The sequence below is a fragment of the Neodiprion virginianus genome, chromosome 2 (assembly GCF_021901495.1).
Source record: "Neodiprion virginianus isolate iyNeoVirg1 chromosome 2, iyNeoVirg1.1, whole genome shotgun sequence".
Taxonomy (NCBI): Eukaryota; Metazoa; Arthropoda; class Insecta; order Hymenoptera; family Diprionidae; genus Neodiprion; species Neodiprion virginianus.
In genome coordinates this window covers 26427627-26448372 of record NC_060878.1, presented here as the reverse complement: position 1 = coordinate 26448372, position 20746 = coordinate 26427627, and the positions used below count along the sequence as shown (strand labels likewise).

Here is a 20746-nt window from a genome sequence, read left to right as displayed (position 1 = left end):
ATTGGGAAAAAATTACTGTTTTCTTATTAATACAACGATTCGGAAGGAACCAAGATTGCAGAATATGAGTATGTGTTGTTCCATTGCAATCCACCGAATTTCAAACGGTTCTAAAATCGCTCTCAGTAGACTGAGTTTTACCCTCAGCACGAATAATTTCATTTGTTACAGTAACTAGAAAAATTCAGTAAAACAGGTATCGTTAAAAAACCTGTTTGAATATCGTTGGAATTACGAAAAACGAGGTAAGCGTAAACATTTTGCTGCATTGTCAATCCTTTTTTGATAATTGCAACGCAAAATCAGTTTGTGAGGTTGACTCTACTTTTTTAGTTAAACAAGGCTTTAACGTCAATTTATTGTTGCACAAGCGTTAAATTTTCGCAACAATTGCAAGAAAATCTAGCAACAGTGATCGTAATGAGAAAGAACAGTAACGGATACTATACTCTCCGGCAACAGCTAGAAAACTAATTTTCATTTTCTACCCAGAACTATATTTCCCGATTTTGGTAAAAAATGAAAATAGTCAAGGACCGAGCGGTAACCGGAATCAAAAATTTCTCCCACAATCAATGTACGATAACGTTGCTAATTTCAACACGATTAATCTTCGGCGGTTTCGTTTCCGTCTTCCCAACCCTCGAATCATACGATCGGCCCCATTCACCCCGAATCTTCGCGTCCCGAACCCGCCTCACCGCCGGCGTGTGGAATTATAGTTGACTCCGAACTCCGACCCCGCGTAACTCGAAGCTCTTGACCATTGGATCGGTGTCTTGCGACGAGGAACGAGGGAAAAGCAAGGAAAACGGACCTCCCCCGTCGTCGAGGCGCCCGTGACAGGGGAATTATCGAGCGGCGCTTGCGCACCCCGGAGACTGCTTGACGCCGTCAACGCGACGTCGACCGTCGGCGACGGTAGTGATGGTTCGTCGCGCTTTGCCGTCGGTGTGGTAGGTCCGAGGCTCGTCCAGGGCTGCGTCAGCCGAAAGTCGGTGCTTCTCGGTGCCGCCTCAGCAAGCTCGCAGGTATAACCGTCCTCGTCGAATCGCCCCTTTCCGGGTTCGCTCGCATGCCCCGAAGGGCTGAGCTTCCGGATTCGAAGGATAACCCCGGGACCATCGTCGCATTGTCGCAGCGAGGCTCGAGCATTTGTCGAAGACCATGGCCAGCTTCCGCCGATGATTAGCCACGCCGGAAAACCGCTGCACTTTTTCACGAAAAACTCACCGCAACGGTGAACACGTCTGATTTTTCCACAGTGCGGCTGGTTCACGTTCCCGTTTATATTCACGCCTAGACTATATACGGACATGCATGCTCCTCTAGATGCACGATTGCTTCCCTTGCCGGGCTTGTTTGAATTTCTAACCCATCCAGATACGGTTGTAAACAGCGGGAAATGACGTTGCAAGGTTTACCTTTCGGGTCACTACGGATTATTGGAGCTCTGGATAAATGTATACCGGTTGCGATGGTTTCGGGTTTTGGAAAGATACTGTAAATGTTTAGGCACAATGTTTACTGTCAACCGAAATTACGTCGTGTGATTTTTCACGAAAATAAGGCATATTTGCTGCTTGAATATTGTGGAAAATGGTGATCTTAGAATTTGTCGAAATTGGCTAGTGCGGACTTGTATTGTGAAATAATTTTTCCCGGCAAATTGGAAAATTCTAGATTAGCACTGAATTGTAGACTGTAGAAGTCTATATTGCATTGAACAGTTCTGGTTCGATTTTTTTAGACGATTTTTCAATCATTACCTCGATTTTTAATTCAAGATTCGAAGAGATCGTTGTTTCAAAGAGTTTGCAAATTCATTTTCAAAGCTCCACCATTATTTTGGATACCGATTATGATCAGTTTAATTGTCAGCTGATCTTACTTCGATTTTAAACAGTTAATCATCCTATTTTCCTCAATCAATAGCCTGATATGTGAAGTTTAATTCGAAGAACACGGACTTTAAGATATCATAACAATATCTTTTAAATAAAGTTCACCGACAATTAACCAAGCGTTGCCTACTTCGAGGTGTAACTTATAACAAAGCATACCGGCGGATCATAATATTAGTCCCCACGAAAGGTTTACCCACGTAATGTTTTCGTCCGATGATACGGAAAAAAGTTGATTGTGAAACTACACATACACGATCATGTCATAATCATACCTCATATTTATAACACATACGGAATCATACACAGAGTCGTTTAATCGCGTGAATAATTGATATACGCATGCAGTATGAGTGCAAAGACGAAGCATCGCTATAGCGATTTTCAACGTTCCAACCTTGCCTTGAACATGGAACGAATAGAGCATACTCAAGTTATCATATTTTTTACATCCTGTAATAAGTTTAAGTGCAGTAATTGAGAAATTACTGAACTTACAGCAGCAACAACGCATCGCATCAATTGAAACTATCGCAACGAAGAGTTGAAGTCTTCGTCGTAACTACGCGTTATTGTCATATCTGATCGTAAATGAAAGAGAAATAGCGATAAAGCTCGAGCTTTGCGTTACTGACACAAATTCCACGGAACGACGAGCTTTCTACTTAGGGTTCCACGCTATACCGGTGTGGAAATTTCTAAATGGTCTGCAGCCCGGCTGTGTTATTAGGAAGATTTGAGTAAATAGCTGCGTGCGTGCTCGTAGACGACCATTACAATATGACTAAGCTGGGCTTGCACCAGAAGCACGCGAGTAAGCGACACGGTTCAAAATACACCAGCATACCTGTCCCTTGACTATGAGACACAGGCGTAATGTTATTCATTGTATATACGTTGCTATCCAAACTGGTCAGTTTTTGTTCATTCTCACAAACACACACACACGAGTTCTGAATAAAATTAATGCCACGTCACAGGGTAATTTCGAGGCAAGTACACTCAGCTAATACATCGTGCGATCTTCTTTTTTTTTTCAACTTTTAGTCAACTTTTTAGGCACCACACTAATGCCATCGTCGTTTAGAGGGTACCCTTAATTGCAATGTTCTCTCACCCTCTTTTCTTTAGAGAAGAAATGTTTCTTTTTCCCAGTCTTCTTAGCGAAGGATCTTAGTCCCTACATTTGCATTGTGAATATTGGTTTGAAGGTCTTTAAAAATTACTACTAAGCGATCCTTGGGACGGGTTTGTATTGGCCATAAGTACACATCGTTTATTACTCCATGCAAGTTTGATTTCTTCGGAGTCTCTTCAGTTTGTACCTTATCGTCTTGTACCGAAGGGTTTATTTTTACCGAAAGTGGTACGGAAAGTAATATTTGAGACCATCGTATCCGTATATCTGGCAATAAAACTTGCCCGAGGACTCGGAATTTAAGTGGGAATCTTTGAATCCACTTTCCCGATTTCGCATTTCGAAGTCGATATTATAAAATGGATAATTCGGCGAGTTTAAGCTTCGTGCGAACACTTTTTTTTTTTACCACTTGTCCAGTTGTATCCACATCAAAATTGCCTCAACAATTGGGATTCTGATAGAAGGTTGAGAAAATATGGAAAATAGTTTTCCGAAAACAGTGCTATAGAAGCTTTTCTGCAAGGAACATCGCAATGCTTTGTGATTTCTTCGTGAGATATCTTTTCGGGAATGTTATATTATTTCGAAAACAAAATAAATATGTAACGATCCCGTCGCACAATTTTTTTTCTACGAAGAGTGTAAGCCGTAAAGTGTACTGACATCATGAACTATATTCATCCTGAAACTTGGTGAATTAGCAACTTCCGTTAGCGCGAAAATTACCGAGACGGTCGCGGTCACGTAGTTTTCAAAGCCTTTGTACATCGAGAATCGCTGCCAAGTCGGTACGTCTATTATATCGTCTTGAACTTTACCCTGATGAACTAGTTATGCACGTGCAGCTTTACAAGTATGAGAACAATCTCTGAAGTCATTAAAATTACGATACGCTTTTGCATGAAATCGGCAGGAAAAAATTTCCGAACGGTACGACGTGACGCTGAAAAATTTTGATTAAACGGAACGTGTCAAAAGGAGTTTGGAAGAAGAAAACGCTTTCTTAGAAAACACGAAGCTGATTTGAAAAATCGCAAAAAAATTTCACCGGTATATTTATCTTTACGAAATAAATGCAAAGAAGCAAAAAACACACTTTCCTAAGTGAATTGCGATTCTCCCTTGAACGAGTTCTGCGTTTAATCGGTGGAAAACAAAATTGTTGAATACCGAAATCTGAGCAAACTTATCTTCTGCTCACGCGTTGGTCTTAAGAGTAGAGAAAAACACAAAAACAAATTTAGAGTGGAATGAAATCTATCAAAAGATATAAAATATCGGGTTGTGTTAGTTTCGGTAAACTTTTAACGATTTGTTCAAATGATCTTTCGAGTACTCAATGCGAATGTCGTGTAATAGTCTTGTTTACGAATACGGAAATCAACTTTTCTCAGTTATTGCATGGTCACGTGAGAAATAAAAAAATTGTTTCCGGTGTATTGCACGTGATTTTTCTGCGTTTGAAAAACTTCCCAAGGGGGTTTTTGATCGAAGGACAGAAGAAAATGATCATTTTATTCAGCGTTTTATCGTGACTAAACTAATCGACGGAACAGAGCGAACCAAACCGCATTTGAAAGCTGCGGCTTTTCACTTTAAGTCGCACACAAGTTTTTCAAATCGTCTCAAAAATTCAGTCCTGTACGTCCGTTTAAGAGGAGCTCAGCAGAAAAGGATTGTTAGTACGTTAACCACGTTTGTAAGCAAACGCAATATCCGAAGTACAAAAACCAAGACGTTTTAGAATCAGCAATAAATCCTCTAGGCTTCCGCAGAACGGATTTTTGATTCGACCTTTCGTTTTCGAGAAATTAATCAAAACGTTCCCGAAAGTTAAAAAAAAAAAAATAACGAACACGAAATCTGATGAAAAAAGATGCAGCTACTTGTAAACCAAATTTCAATTGATCAAAAATCCGTTTTGTAGGAACTTAGAGGATACATCGAAGGTTCTGAAAAATTTTAGATTTTCTATTTATGATATTCTGTTGCCGGTACGCCAACCGTTTTCTGAAGAGCTCTACTTACAACTAAACGCACGTACAGAAGTCAATTTTTTACATAATTTAATTTTGAAAATTTTCGTGTTTCAGAGTGAAAATTCGTAGCGTTCTAATGTCTTTTGGTTTATTCAGTACCGTCCACGAGTCTAGTCACAATGAAACTTTGAAGACAACTATCATTTTCTATTGCTTTTACGTTAGAAGCCTCATCATCAGCTTCGGGTGTTTTTTCTCATTTCGAAGAAACTCACCGAGTACGAAATTTTCTTGTCTTCCTAATTGCGAGGTGCGTGAAATCAGAAGTCAAAGCCAAATTCCAAAACTAATCTTTACGAAAATAAGTGCATGGTTTGAAGAATGTTTAATGGAAATTGTAAACATTAAAAAATACACACTCTGCTGCTTCCATGGAATATATGAGCATCTTGCTAGATCACTGTCTTAGTAAATCAATATAAAGTAAATAAGAATCTGTTGGATTAATGTTTTTTATTTTCCCGATTTTATACTAGAAACAGGCCATGAATTTTTACGACGTTGAAATAAGTAACGTTAACGTCACGAAATCTCGGGAAAAAAATCATTACTTTTCAATTTTAGAACGACTTTCAAGGAGTTTGGCTTTTGAAAAATATGGGTATGTTTGGTTTTTTACCAAAAAGTCTAGTATCCGTTACTATTCTTTTTCATTACGATCACTGTTGCTATATTTTCTTGCAACCGTTGCGAAAATTTAATTCTCGTGCAACAATAAATTGACGTGAAAGCCTTATTTAACTAAAAAAGTAGAGTAAACCTCAGAATCTGATTTTGCGTTGCAATTACCAAAAAAGTATCGACGATAGCGCAAAATGGTTAGGCGTGCCTCGTTTTTCGTAATTCCAACAATATTAAAACAGTTTTTTTAACCACACCTGTTTTACTGAATTTTTCAAGTTCCTGTAACAAATGAAATTTTTCTCAGTGTAACGTTACGAACTTCAACTACATGAATTTCTTGAGCTCACAGCGTTTCCAAGATATTGCCAACGCTCCGGCTTGGTCTGTAAGTGTAAAACATCGTATGGGCACGATGATAAAGCCGAGTCAAAAACTGGCCGTAACACTAGAACTTGTACTGTATTTTATCGTCTGTTTTTTTAACGGACCCTCCGACTCCGCTCTGCGCGATTCGTGCCACTTGTTTCGGTTCGTATGTACAATACAACACGAACACTATATTCGTAAGTGGGTTCCAGGGTATTACCTAGCTGTTTGTTCTGAGAATCCTCAACCTCTGCTTTTTCAACATTTCTACAGTGCGACTTGACCCCACCTTAGTGTAAATATTTGCCTGTAAATCCATATATAGATTTTTGTACCTACATTTCAACACCAGCATCGTCAGCAGACGGGCAACGAAAGCTACGTTATGCAAATATTTAACGGTACGAAATGTAGCTTTGGTTCCTTATCTGTTGGCAATCAGCGGCAAGTTTAGCCGAAAACTCTTGGTATAAAAACTGCAACAACTTTACAGTTATTCAGACGAATTGTTCTGATTCGTTAGTCGGACGTTCTTTTTTCGGAAAATTCCAGTTTTTACATTTCATTAGTTTTTCATTGAAGCAGAATGTTACGTAGTAAGGAAAAAAGTTGTGAGGCGTGCCAAAAAATTGCGACTATTCTCTTATGTTTTGTGTAGAAGCATCCAACCGCAATAGTACTGACGATTTTTTCCGATTTTTTCCGCGACTTGATTTAGCGAGTTATGACTTTTTCGAAATCTTTACTTTGGGAAGTCGCTTGTTTTTCAGTCGATTTTAGCTCGTTACCGAATAGTTGCACAAAAAATTTCTCTTCAAAGACAAAAGTTTTAGGTCTTGAACCATCTTCCAGGAAAATATTTTCATTCAGTTTATTCTCACGCTGGGAGTTCCAATTTTCTCGAAATATAGATAAGAAAACATTTTAGGATTACACGAAACTCCCTTAGCAATTTTTTTTTTTAAAACTCTCACAGAAAAGTGTATATTGATACAAGATTTTGATGATCCCAGAGAAGATGGGGTGACGTTCTGTTTAGGAGTTATGACTATTTTCATTTCGTATTACTGCCATTATATTTCCAAAAACTCTGGGGAAAAATCTTGTACGAATATACAAGAATTTCCTGACTCTACGAAAGTTCATCCGACGTCAAGTTTAAAAATCGCAAACATCTCACGCTCTGAAAAATCTAAGAATAAGACATTCTTTGAAATTTTATGTCTGATCAATTTTTGTCCGACAATATCTGGAGAATGAACGAAGACTTCAGTCTCAATCAAGGGAGGTTTTTTTTTTTTTTTTGTTGATTATTTTCTTGGATTAGATGTTGATATTTTGAATATGATTGACCGACTAGTTTTCAAGTTATTCGATTAACGAGAACAAAAAAAAAAAAAAGAACTAACGGAATTTTTGATTTTATCGCTCACGTAGCTTTTGATTTATTTTAATAATAAAGTAAAAAACAAAACGGTTCACTTTTTATCGTTGCATAAGTTGGAAACATATCACAGCGGGAACTTTTGAGACTGGCTCCACCTAGGTTAGCAAAATTAACCGTTTGTTTCTTTTTATTAACAATAATATTGGATCATTTCACTGTTCTAAACGTTTCTTCAAAATTTTAAGCATTTAAAACTCCGTAATTAATTTCTCCATCCTAATCGTGAGTTAGTAAAATAGGCTGTTAAAACACGAATGTAGCAGGCCTATTGTTTGTTGTTTTTTTTTTTTTTTAACCATCTGTCATTTTTTGACCGTATTTAGCCGGCTACGTCAAAAACGAAAAATTGGCTTTCCACACACTTAAAATGTCACTTGCATGTTTCGTATGCACTGAAAACAGGGTCTGCAATTCTATTCGTTATTCTACCGAGTATAATTCAGCCGAGTCCGAACGAAACATCAATAAAAAAATATATGAAAAAAGGATCGAGACACCCGTGATTTTCTGTATTAACAGTTTTCCATACTATTAACATTTACGTTACTTTGACTACGTTACACATACAGCGGAATGAAAAAAAAAATGTCTCATTTAAATTCTTTGAGAGACCGAAATGCTTTCAACCTTAAATCAAAAGCATATAATTTTATTTTCATTTGGAACAATTTCGTATTCTCATTTTTTTTGTAGAGAATGCAATAATTTCAATTCCAAAACTTTATCTAAGATGAAAATATATATATATATATATATACATCTTCACATATATTCACAATACAAGTAGATTCGTTTGTTTGTTTTTTTCGTAAGAAATGAAAAAAAAAAAAAAATGCTTTGAACCTTTATTTTACGTCTCATACATATTTTGAAAACAAATATAAATTCCGTTTACTGCTCTGCTGTTGTCTCGTGTAACAGATGTTTTATTGAAATATCAGTGTTGCATCTATATATCCAACAGGAATTTCGGATGGCGAGACTTCTTTTCCCGAAATTGGATACCCAAGCCCCGGATTCACTGTACGCCGGTTTTGTTTGCTATTGAATCTTTATATGCTTTATTATATTACATCTACCAATAAGTCTATGTCAGAGATTTTGATCCTGCGCAAGTTTATGTCAAGAATTTAATTGCGTCGAATTTTTATTGAGTGGGTACCTCGTATTTCTGGTGATCTGAATTACGCACATTCACATCGCACTTTCGAAAAATCCCGCAGTCATTTGGTATCGGAGGTAATTTTACTTCGATCAATGGAGTAAGATGATAATTATTTTTTCATCGATCATCGATTTATTTGTACTTGTGAGAAGTTTCACCCGTTCAAGCTCCAGATAATTTTAAGTTAAGAAACTGTATCAACGTTTTCGTCTTTAAAACGTTGAATCAATCATTATTGATTTTTATGAGGGAAAAAAAAAAATAAAATAAATAAAAAAATAAACCAATTTCATTCCGTCAGGATATTTGTATCGCTTCGCTTGACGCGCTTTACCGGAGGTTGGGATATCGATCTGAAATGTTAGAAGAGTCCACCGATCACATCGCAGGTGTTCAGGCTTGTTTCTAAACGGCCTGCATTTCACACACATTTCACACACAGGTCTATAGGATGTACATAATTGAATGGAAAATAATGTTTTGTTGGAATTTATGTGTTAATGCCACGTCAACAAGACTGGTACGCCTGCGCGATAGCTGCAACATATGTAAGACGATTTGGTCGATTTTTTAAAAATAATTCTTCTATTTTTCAGATATAATATTTACATTTTTATCATTTTCAATTCAAGTTTATTCTGCGATTTGAAACAACTGTAACGGGACAAGTATAACATCGACATTGTTGGATAAAATAAAAATCGAATTGTTACAGAACTTTTTTTTATCCGTTTTTGGTTTCCGATTTGTTTATATTGAAACATCAAGAGGCATAAGAGAGACTTTTCAACTCAATAATTTGGCCAGAATTTTGTTCATTGTAGGTTTTTGGGGTCACTGATCACGAATCTGAAGGCGGAATCTGATAAGTTCTAAATCCAATATGGCGGATTTAAAATCGCAAAAACTGTCAAAACTCGATGATTCTGGCTAAAAGTTGTTACTCAGGATTTTTTGGGGTTATGTAAAGTACACTGAGAAAAATTTAATTTGTTACAGTAACTAGAAAAAATCAGTAAAACAGGTATCGTTAAAAAAACTGTTTGAATATTGTTGGAATTACGAAAAACGAGGATTAAAAATGAAAATAGTTAAGGACCGAGCGGTAACCGGAACTAAAAATTTCTCTTGTTGTTAGTGTAAACTGTGACAAGGCTAGGACATGGATTTTTTTGAGATGATATTGATGATTGCGAGCATCCCACCCTGACCGAAAGGGTTAGAAATGAAAACCTGGTTGCGTTAAGGAAATCGATCATTGTAAGATAAAGTCAGTTAAATTGATGTTACATCTTTTCAAGGCTTCGGAAGCTGCTCCTATCCCAGCAGCATCAGAAGGGTGGAGAGGAGCCATGAAAAGGGGTGACAGTGAGCCGGAAGGAAGTTCTACGAGAGCTGGCAGGAAGCGAACAGTTACGAAAACAACGGATTGATGGCCTCCCTGTATCTCTACACCGTAGCTATTCGTTGCTTGGATTCTAATCGCCATGGGGAATGGCATGAACAAGGTACCGTGATACACACGAGTAATCGATTCGTGTCTTGTAAAGTGCCGCTGTGCAGTTTCTTTATCCACCAATTTGCCGTAGGAATGAAATTGCGAAGAAGCAATTTGCTTGGAGAAGTAATGAAATAGAGAACTGCGTTCTACGAGAAAATTTTCGAAAAAGTAATGATTTTTAAGAAGAAATCAGAGATCGATTGCACTCGTAGGATGATGAAGAATAAAAATAAAAAAGGATACGTAAGAGTCAACTCGATGAAATACTTCAGGTTTATTTGCGGAAAATACGTTATTCCGTGCATTGGTTTCTGTTTTCCAGTGGATTTAAATATCAGAACAATAACGGAAAAGTCTAAAGCAGGATGGGGTTTTAAACAAATTCAAGTCGCGTACATAATGCTGAATAATTCACTGGCCTGCAATTCGAACGCAGTCCATTTACCACTGGAATAGTGTTGTCGGTGAGAAGCTCACGCGGGTTCTTTTAAAGCTGAATAAATGGTCTTTCAGCTTTTCGCTTTACATTGCACCATACGTTTGACTTGAGAATATTCAAACTCCGTTGAAATGTATACCCGTGTGTAATGACGTACAAGGTGGCCAAAAAGAAACGTGTTTTATTGTAACTCCGAGCGATGTAATAGCCGACGAAAATCGTCGCGGAAGCTTGAAAATTTTTATAAGAAAATTAGGTAATATTAGTGATTCAGGGCGATAGCAGCGGCTTTGTTGCTCTTGATATTTGAGCGGTCTTAGTAAGATTTGATGTCAACGACCGTCGAAGTAGACGTAGTTTTTCGAAATTGTCTCCTGCCATTTATTTCATCGACATCTTCGTGATAATACATGACTCAAAAAAGCAATATTTGCATGAAGAATTCGATTTTAGTTTTGTTATCTAAAGTTTATCAAAAAAATATTGCTTAGTTTGACAGAAATTTTAATTTTTTTATTTTTTTTGCCCTGATTGAGAACAAAAAATTTACGAATAAAATCGTTATTATATTAAAAACCATCCCCCTCCTAGCAATACTAAAATGGCATATAAACTGAAGCCAATGTAACATAATCATGATTTTGTTCGTAAATTCTACATTCCCGAACATCAAAGTTCACGGAAAAAATCAGGGCAACAAATAAAATTCTTTTTTTTCTTTGTTAAGCTGTGTAATACTTCGAGTCTGTTGTGTGCTTACATTATTTAAAGATTATTATAAAAATACTACAACGTGAAAGGTATTATTCTTGTTTCGAATATACGAGTATTGTTTGTGGCGGTTATTACAATATTTATATCTATTATACAGTGCATTTCTTAACACAAAATATAATGAGAGGAATTGACTTTCGCAGATTTGAGTAAACATTGTGAAAAAGTCAGTGATACAATCGTCGTATAAACGGCTTTAACGACGTGTATCATATTTAAATATTGTGTACTCGCGAATATTATTGTAAAGAGGAAATTGCGATATCGCATTTCATTCGGAAAGAAAAGAAAAAGAACAAAGAAATTGTGAGCCATAATCTAGGCTAACGAGTATATAATAATCGTCGAATGCGATATCCAATTTTATTTGACTGTAGAAAATCCATTCCGAATGAACAAATGGCAACGGTTCGACAACACAGACTGATTTGCAGTGTCGAAAAACTGTGCAACTTATTCGGGGAATTCTTATCGATTAATCGATTTGAAGTAGTATAGTATGTAGATTCGTACGGCAGTGTTTGTACGTAGCATTTACCAAAATGTTTCACATTCAAAATAAAAAAAAATAAATAAAAAAAAAAAAACAAGCATAAAATAATAAAGCGAATTCGTAATAATCTAACGTCTAAAATCGTGGCTCACGAATGTAGAATGATGGATTTATATCGTACTGATTATAATACCGGTATATCATGCATTGTCGCATTAATAAATAAATGTAATATAATAAATAAATAGAGACTTCCGTCCGAAATGCTGTACAACTAACAACACCTAAGCATGTACTGGTCGTCATTTTTTAATTTATTCCTGAGGATGGTCGGCAGGGCCCGGCCGAAACGTCGACTCTTTTTATATTCACGTTTTTCAAAGCATTAAATTCTTCTTCTTCCTGACCGGATTTTCGACGAACTTTCATCTTCAATAATAAATAAATATAATAAATAAACTTGCAGGTAGAACGAATTATGTTAGATCAGGTTAAACCTCAGAATAGTTAAGTTCCATGTAATTCGTATAAATTCGATCCAATATCCTCAGTTTTACTGTTGATTCCAATTGCAAGGTCGAGAAAAATTAGATGCCTGCAAAAACATGTAATAAGAGCATTGCGATTTTCATAACATTTAATTGGAACGGAATTCGAAACAGTGACTGTCGATTTTTGAGAAATTCTGCAAAAACAAAAGAGAATACAAATAATAATACAGTTTCTAATAATTAGATACCACTGTAGAAAGTTTACGTTCATCGATTGGTTTTCTTAGCATTTTTTTTTTTTCAAAACTCGACTTTTAAAGTTAGTGAACCTCAAACGTGTAATTTTCCGATTTTACGTAGAATTTGTGAAATCTTTTTCTCTCGGTTGTCTGGATAATTATTTATCACGACACCCGAAGCCTTGTAGCAAAATTTATATATAATAAATAATCGTAATACGTGAAACCTTTTCTCTGATGTTCAGTCCAAAAGTTTATAAGAATTCTCTACTCGATCGTGCTTGAACTGTCTCAAGCAGTTTTTCACTATTTATAAAACTCGTAGAGTTCAGTTTCTATTACACAAATTCCGTCCCTGGAAGTTTTCAATATTTAGAGTAAAAATTATTCGTTTAGCGTGAAATGGAAAGCCTGAAAGTGACGCGAGCATTCAGACGTACCGTATAGATATATTTTCTTTCCGATCAAAACGATACTTGACACGAAACAGAGATAATGTAACGTAGCCGCATGGGTATGTATGTACATAGGTGAATACATAGAGATGCGCGTAAAGGATTGTAATACCCTCGGACATGACATGATACCCGGTGTATTAGGCGAGCGATCGATCTCAGCGATGAAAGTGACAGTATTATATATGCCGTGGCCAACTCTATACTCGCATAATGTAACCCCACAGCAACTATTGTAATCTATCTGTACTATACGTTATACCATACAGAGTACAGGTATATGTTTGCAAATATCATGGCTGCGCGATATTCAATGTAACAAATGAAATTTTTCTCAGTGTATATTTTCATTTTTGCAAGTGTTCTTCGAAGCTTTATTCATAGGCATCACGAATTTATTTTTGCCATTTCACTGTTCGAATGTCAAGGGATTCGAACATAGCAATCCAGGTGAATAACGAATGAGACTATTGCGTGAAATCCGAGACTCGACAATCGAGTTGATTTTTAATTCCACGGGGAAAAGAAACACACGCGCATGCATTATACGGAGATAGAGGCTTGGCACAGTGTCGCGTGTTCGTGTCGCGAAATAATGAACCTGGAATTAAACAGCTCGGTGTTCGTTGGATTAGGTGTTGTTATTTTTTAATATTTTCTTTTTATTTTCTCAGTGCACAGCCAGCCAAATTTTATGCAACTTCTAATTATTAACGAACCCCTCGAAATGGCAAAACCAGAGCAACCCGGGTCAGGGTGATTATAATTAACTTTATTACAGAATAAACATAATGCTACAAAGCGTTGGTTAAAAACATCCCGGTAGGAACATTTTCAGCGAAACATGGTGGGGGTACGAATATTTATTTCTGGTGCAGAAAGTAATCGATGCCTTTCGGTCAGCGACCGCGTTGATTTATATCACGCGTTTTCTTTTATATTCCAGAGGCGTCGGGTCGTTAGATTCGCTCGTTTTCAAGACATTACGATAATATATAAATCTCAGACTGCGTGGCAAGCTATTTTTCAGAATTGATCAAAAATTGCCGAGCCAGGTGAAAGTAGCTGTAATTTTTTCAGCCAGAAAATTTGCGTCGTTAAAAGTGATGTATTGTAACATACTACGCTATGCCACACTTAGATAGGTTTTTCCTGTAAAGAAAGACGTACAAAATGAAGTCAGCCCGCATCGCTTCCCTTCATTAGGATTCTCTTGACGATAATCACACGCGGATGAGTGGCAATTAATAAAAAATTTACGTGAAGTTACTATACAGCCAATGTAGAACGTGACATATCATACACAGTAAATTCATATCATGGACATATTGTCCGCGATGATCGTTAGTGATAGGCAAATCATAGAGTCAGAAAACGAATCCGATTTCTGAAAATCAGGCCCCGAAAACAATCTGAAATTTTTTTAATCCTGCCGTAGTACGCTATTCATTGAATTATCCGAAGCCTGACTTCAATTGACAATTGAGATCGAAGACAATACATCCGTTCTCTTTTCCTTCCAAGGTAAAAACGCGGACTTGAATCATTAATTTCAAGTGATAAGCAAGTACGCGGCTAATGAGTAGAGTAATTAACCTATACGGGTCCTCTCCATATTTTAGGTCTTACCCGGCTTATACGTGGGCAATTACCGGGACAGTAAGGATGCGGCTCAGTTGGAGCGCTACGAGATCACCCATATTCTTGCCATCCATGACGCGGCAAGGCGTTTACACTCCGTAAGTGAAACTGTGCCAAGAAAAGTGGAGGCATGACCTCACACGATACGATTGATGCTTTTCTTTCGGCAGGACAAGCACTATCTGTGTATTCTGGCAGCCGATACCCCCGATCAGAACTTGACCCAGTACTTTCCACTCTGCAATGACTTCATCCATGCTGCTCGACTTCGTGGTGGCAACGTCCTGATACACTGGTAACTATGACCATACCTCTGGTCTTGCTTTCGACTATTCGCAGACTTGATGATCGTTGAGATCCTCGTTATAAAGGGTCTCGATGTCATTCTACTTCTTTTGAATGTATCTTGATCATTATCACCTAAAAATTATGTAGTTGCTTTGAGGCCATGACCAGTATCCAACTCTCTGATCCTTTCTGTAGTCCATGTTTAAAGAGACTTTGGTTAAAGATGTTTAGATGAAGGGAGGATCTTCGTAAGCATGTCACTGTCGAACACACTTGAACATTGTCTGGGTTAAAGAGAAACAATTTTTGTGTTTAACGTACTTGCAAGATGGTACAATGCTGATTTGTCACTAAAGTGACTCCAAAATCTAAGAAGCAAGTCTCGCATATCATCTGATTGACTCTCCCGATTCAGGAATGAGTATATTTTCTTCTTAAAAATTGTTATCGTCTCTTGGTACTCTTGAAGAAATAGGCACTCGCAAGCTCCCTGGCAGATCCAGGATTCACAGATATTCTCTGAGTGTGGTTAAACAGTGTGAAAAATCGTTTTACCCTTTTGTAGTAAGAGCAAACGTCCTCGAACAATGTTTAGTTTTTCTTCGTCTAATGCGTGTGATCTACATCAATTCTGGTGTTTTGCTTCTGTTCTCTTCTTCCGACAGCTTAGCGGGGATGTCTCGCAGCGTAACGGTAGCCGTAGCTTACATCATGAGTACCACGGATCTCTCTTGGAAAGAGGCACTCAAAGTAGTTCGCGTTGGTCGTGCGGTGGCGAATCCTAACGTTGGTTTTCAGCAGCAGTTACAAGACTTTGAAGCCACTCGTCTCCAAGAGGTGTGTGTACATTCCATTGCTCTACGTTCGGTATTAACTCCGTACTATCAGGCTTGTCTCAAATGTACCGTTGGCGATAGCATAATCCCTGTTATGCATAACAGAACCCGTGTCGGTGTGATATTTACTTTTCATTTTCGTTACAGGAACGAAGAAGATTGAAGGAACGATATCCTAGTTTAGCTCTAGCCGCATCAGACGCAGAAATCTGCAGGGCTGCTCTCTGCAACTATGAGAGTCTGGCACTTGCGAAAGAAGTATGCGAGGGTAAGTGTGCCATGGGGCGCACTTGTCCAACTGGCCTTTGCCGGCAGCCATCCAAAAGGTAAGAAAAACGTGTTTCACGCTATTTATGGAATGGTACTAAAGTCAATTTTGGCGTCAAATGCGTAGAAATAACAAAAGTGATACGTTGACAGAGCACAGCGATTGAATCCTGAATCTATAATATCTCCCAAATTTTATATCAGTTAGAAACTTTTTAGGGGTCACTAAAGATTTTAGATATGTCCAAAAATGATCAAATATTCATATTTTTTTGACATCAATTTTATCTCTCACGGTGGCAATTGTTTTTGTATGTAAGAAAATGATATCCTAAAAATTTTACCTCAACATAAAAACTTTTTGAAAGTCGCTGACGAATGTTGCATTGGATGTTTTCGAGGGGTTTTTAAATATTAATATTACGGTTCGATATTTTTTTTTTTTTTGTAATTAATTAACACAATTATGAACCAAAATGAACAATGAGACGATAAAATATGTGTAAATGGAGCATGCCCAAAGAGGTTTAACTTACGATATGGGGGAACTTGATGCCGAATACATGACTCATGCTCTTGGCAACTTTCAATTGTCCAACAACAAAATTTCGAATCCAAAAAAATGACCTTTCTGTCACTTTCTTGCGCGATTTATAATGATCGTTATTTCACGAGTGTACATTGTATTCGATCTGAAACAGAGTGTCACAATTATGGTTAGTAAAAAAATACACCATCATCATTATTATACCTCCACTTACTAGGATTAGACTGACTTTGAGTACCCTGATACGTAAAACGGCTTCTGTCGGATTTGGGTTTCAATTGGTATCGCCAACTCATAGATAATGCTAAATTTCCATTGGAAAAAAGTCCATAGGAAGTCATTGAAGCGTGATTAGGCACTATAATAACATTTGTGGGTAGGTATCCCAGTAAATCAAAACGAATTCGAAAGAGTCAGGATGTTCTTAGACATCAAACTAAAATCTTATGACCACCCGAATTCTTTTCAATTCTCTTCAAAACAGTTGAAGTCTTTTGAATTATTGTCCATTCGATCAAATCCCATTCTTTGAAGGCCAATTCGTTTTGGATTACTGGCACAATGCGCCTGTGATCAGAGTGATCGTATGACAAGATTAGCATTCACTGAATTGCAGAAATTTGAGGAGAAAATCTTCCACCACAAGTACGACTAGCCTGACGACCGGAAGAACACCACCACACTCTCCAAGAATGCTCCCGTCGGCGCCACCCTCACCGGCCTTTCCCAGATCGGCCAGCGCCATCCCGTCTGGTCAACGACCTCGTAGTGGACCAGCAGGTCTGCACTCTTATACAGGATCTGCACCCCCGTCTAGGTAAAATTGTCAATGTTCAATTTATTGAATCGCAGAAAACCGAAGCGGCAGTATACCGTAAAATTCTCGTCATGCAGTTTTAAACGGAATTTCAAAGCAAAGTGCCCCTATTGTACCGGTTATCGCGAAAAACGACGCGTCGAAAAGAATAGCGCGTATATTGTGTTATAAGTGCGTAGAGGGGGTGATTACTGATAAGTTTGAAGTTTACGACCTGAGCGGCAAAAGCGAGTGTTGTGATCACATGAGTCAGGTACTGCACATCCGATTACGTCACATACGTTAATTTTTGTTTTACTTGCGAATGAAAGTTTGATTTGAGAAGCAATGAAAGTATCACTTATAGCGCGTAAAATTGGGGTTAGGTAATTTACGCTCAACGACACAGTGCGTAAAATTTAGATATTCGAAAATGCGCATGCGCCAAAGAAAGCCCTAGTGTATAAAATATGGCATTTCAAGTGTGCGCATGCGCCAACGTCGTTTGACCACACTGTTCGGAAGTGGGGAAGTTTAGTCACGGTCCACAGACTTTGAAAATCGAACTTTCGAAGCAGGGCTTGAAAAAAAATCAACTCAAAAAGCACGCGCACAAATTTTTTCGAGCATTTTCTAACACTCAAGTGTAGAAACTTCTGAAAAGTCGCGTGATCGATTCGAATGAAATTGCAGAAGACAATGAAGTATCCGATAAAGATGGGTCATAAATTTTTCAAAATCTCTCGAATTGCTGTCACGAAATGTTCAACGTAAACCCAATTTCAGAAAAATTCATAATTTACGGAATTTCCCAGGAATCTTCACAGACCCTGGTACAGGACCTTTTGTTTTCAATTTACACATTATTATACGCGCATACTTTGTCAAATATTATACTTGTGAACCGGGTATTCTATTTCGAGTGTGATGGTCAATTAATTCCGGAACAATAGATTTTATCGGCAAACGTTCCATACGAAAGTTACAAGATGAGCTTGAGCTGATGAAAAAAGTTGAGCTTGTTCTTTCACTCGGCTAGTTCTATTAAAGAATATGGAGGTAATTATAAGAAGACCGATGCCGTAATTATGACTGCGAGCGATGTGAAAGATGCATGATTGCGAGATACTCTCCATTCCACATGTTCCTTTTCAGAGCCATATCTCGAGTGGATTTATCCAGCGCCGTTGCATGCAGCAGCAGCAATACCAATCTGTCGACGGTTGGCAGAACTGGGCCGGCAAATTCGGGAAACAAATGGCGCTTGCGCGCTGGATCAGCTCCTGTCACTCCCAGAGCTACTCCACCGTCTTCTCCTCAACATTGGCCACGCTGCAATCCCGGTAACCTTCAGGCCAATCAGCCCCGACTTCCGGCCTCGCCGCAGCCTCAGAAGCGGGATCTGGCCGACAACGAGTCTCAAAATAAGATAACGTAACGGTAGGAATACGTTATTCATTTGTTCACCCAGCGGGTTGGGATCGTTAGGTGACAAACTGATGAGACGAACTTCATTGGATTATGCATATAATGAACGGATGATGTGAAGCTACATAAAAGTAATACGGCGCTGAGATCAGCTGATTATTTTACAATTGCGCTAATTGCATAGATATCAAAACGCTGAAAATTCATACCGCGTGTATGACGCAAGCTGTTAGCCTTTCGGTTTTTTACGTTGAGTCAATGTGGCGTGAAAAATATGACAACGCAGCTTGGATAATATACCTATGTATACCAGGATGGTCCTTGAAAGGGTAATGTTTGAATTTTGACCGGTGCGCCCCCCAAATCAGTTCCGGATAATTCACAAATAATTCCCCAATTTTTTCAGATTCTTATCTGAACTCTAACCCGTGCCCTAAATAGGGTGGATTCCATTCAGCCCTTTCAGAGGCACATCCAATCCAACGAACGGATTTAGATGAAATTTGCTACAGGGGGATTGCTTGGGCCACTGAAAATTTCAAAATTCAAAATGGCGGATCCAATATGGCAATATCAAGAGACTTTTGGGATTTTTATCCACCATATTGGATCCGCCACTTTGAATTTTTAAATTTTGAGTTCACATTCGTAATCAGTGACCCAAGGAACCCACCTATGACAAATTTCATCTAAATCTGTTCGGTAGATTTTATGTGGAAAGCCACCCTCTTTGGGGTACGGGTTAGAGTTGAGATAAAAATCGGAAAAAATTGGGGAATTATTTTTGAATTATATAAAATTCAAAAACGACCTTTTTAAGGACCACCCTAATATATGTTATATACCCTACCCGTATATATTCGACGATCTGGGAGCGATGCGTATTCTACTGCCTGCAGATGGCGTCTTTGTGTGCGTTGGGTCCCAGAGGAAATGACGAAGGATTTCGAACCTGATCTTGAATGAAGTCAGTGATATAAGATTGATGACTGAGTACAGACAATTAATATGCAAAGAAAAAAAAAAAAAAAACATTCTGGCCATGCTGAACCGTCCAAAATAAATTCGAAAGAAAAGAAGAAATAAATAAAAATCGTTTACACATAATCGTATTACTGGAAGATCGATCGATTAAATCCGAACGGAAAAATTGCCGAGAAGAAAAATAAAAAAAAAAAAAGACCTTACTATTTGAACACGTTTACACAAAATGCATTATTCGCATTGAAGTTCTCATTTATAAATGTTGTTATTGCACACATGAAAAACGGTACACACGTATTATAAATAATGTATTATACATATTAAAATAATTGTTGGAACGGAAACGAAGAAAGGAAGAAAAAAAGAAGGAATTATTACGAGATATAAATTTTATAGAATATGTTGTTGTCAAAATACTTACCGTTACATAAATATGATATGATAATGATAGCTAGTTATCATTTTATTTACTGATTAAATTGTTAATTAGATACTCCTTGCACAGAGTCACCGACACAACGTTGCAGAATTTTATGTGCACGAGAAAAATCAGTTATTCTGTATATAAAGTTATCCCCCACCAATGTGTACTGCAAATATACAATATGGGCATTTCCGCCAATTACATGGCAATAATCCGGGATGAAAATTTGAATTGTCTACAATTTTAAACTAAAATGCGCACTAACAATAAGATAGAAAAATTGACGACGTTTTAGTCATCTACAACTTGCGATCCTCGATAATTTTGAAATGCAATTTTTTAATTTTATAAAATCGACTTTTATCCACGGACTTATCTCCGTTGCTGTCGGAAACGAATCATGAAAAAAAAATGTCCGTGATGTAAAAAACTCATCTTTCCGCGTAGATTATTTTTT

General features: G+C 37.6%; 1 protein-coding gene across 4 annotated transcripts; it reads left to right on the top strand.

Annotated features, from left to right (window-relative positions):
- Window positions 1–917: 917 nt before the first annotated feature.
- LOC124299331 (dual specificity protein phosphatase 15-like) lies at window positions 918–20143 on the top strand. 4 transcript variants are annotated; one of them, XM_046752492.1, is made up of 9 exons: window positions 924–1264; window positions 9988–10194; window positions 14701–14817; window positions 14890–15014; window positions 15673–15844; window positions 15991–16169; window positions 17274–17474; window positions 18609–18893; window positions 19781–20143. In XM_046752492.1, exons 2-8 carry the CDS (start codon window positions 10174–10176, stop codon window positions 18889–18891), a joined length of 1098 nt encoding a protein of 365 aa, XP_046608448.1. In that variant the 5' UTR covers window positions 924–1264; window positions 9988–10173; the 3' UTR covers window positions 18892–18893; window positions 19781–20143. The 4 variants fall into 4 exon arrangements, with proteins under 4 accessions (XP_046608447.1, XP_046608448.1, XP_046608446.1 ...); XM_046752491.1 differs by lacking the exon at window positions 19781–20143 and having other exon boundaries at window positions 918–1031; window positions 18609–19675; XM_046752490.1 differs by lacking the exon at window positions 19781–20143 and having other exon boundaries at window positions 925–1240; window positions 18609–19675.
- The last annotated feature ends 603 nt before the right edge of the window (window positions 20144–20746 follow it).

What these genes read in the sequence shown, in the direction of transcription:
- LOC124299331 (XM_046752492.1), top strand. Translation starts at nt 10,174, where the DNA reads ATGGGGAATGGCATGAACAAG. An exon ending in TGGGGAATGGCATGAACAAG is followed by an intron (nt 10,195 to 14,700) that starts GTACCGTGATAC and finishes TCCATATTTTAG; the next exon opens with GTCTTACCCGGCTTATACGT. An exon ending in GGATCTGCACCCCCGTCTAG is followed by an intron (nt 17,475 to 18,608) that starts GTAAAATTGTCA and finishes GTTCCTTTTCAG; the next exon opens with AGCCATATCTCGAGTGGATT.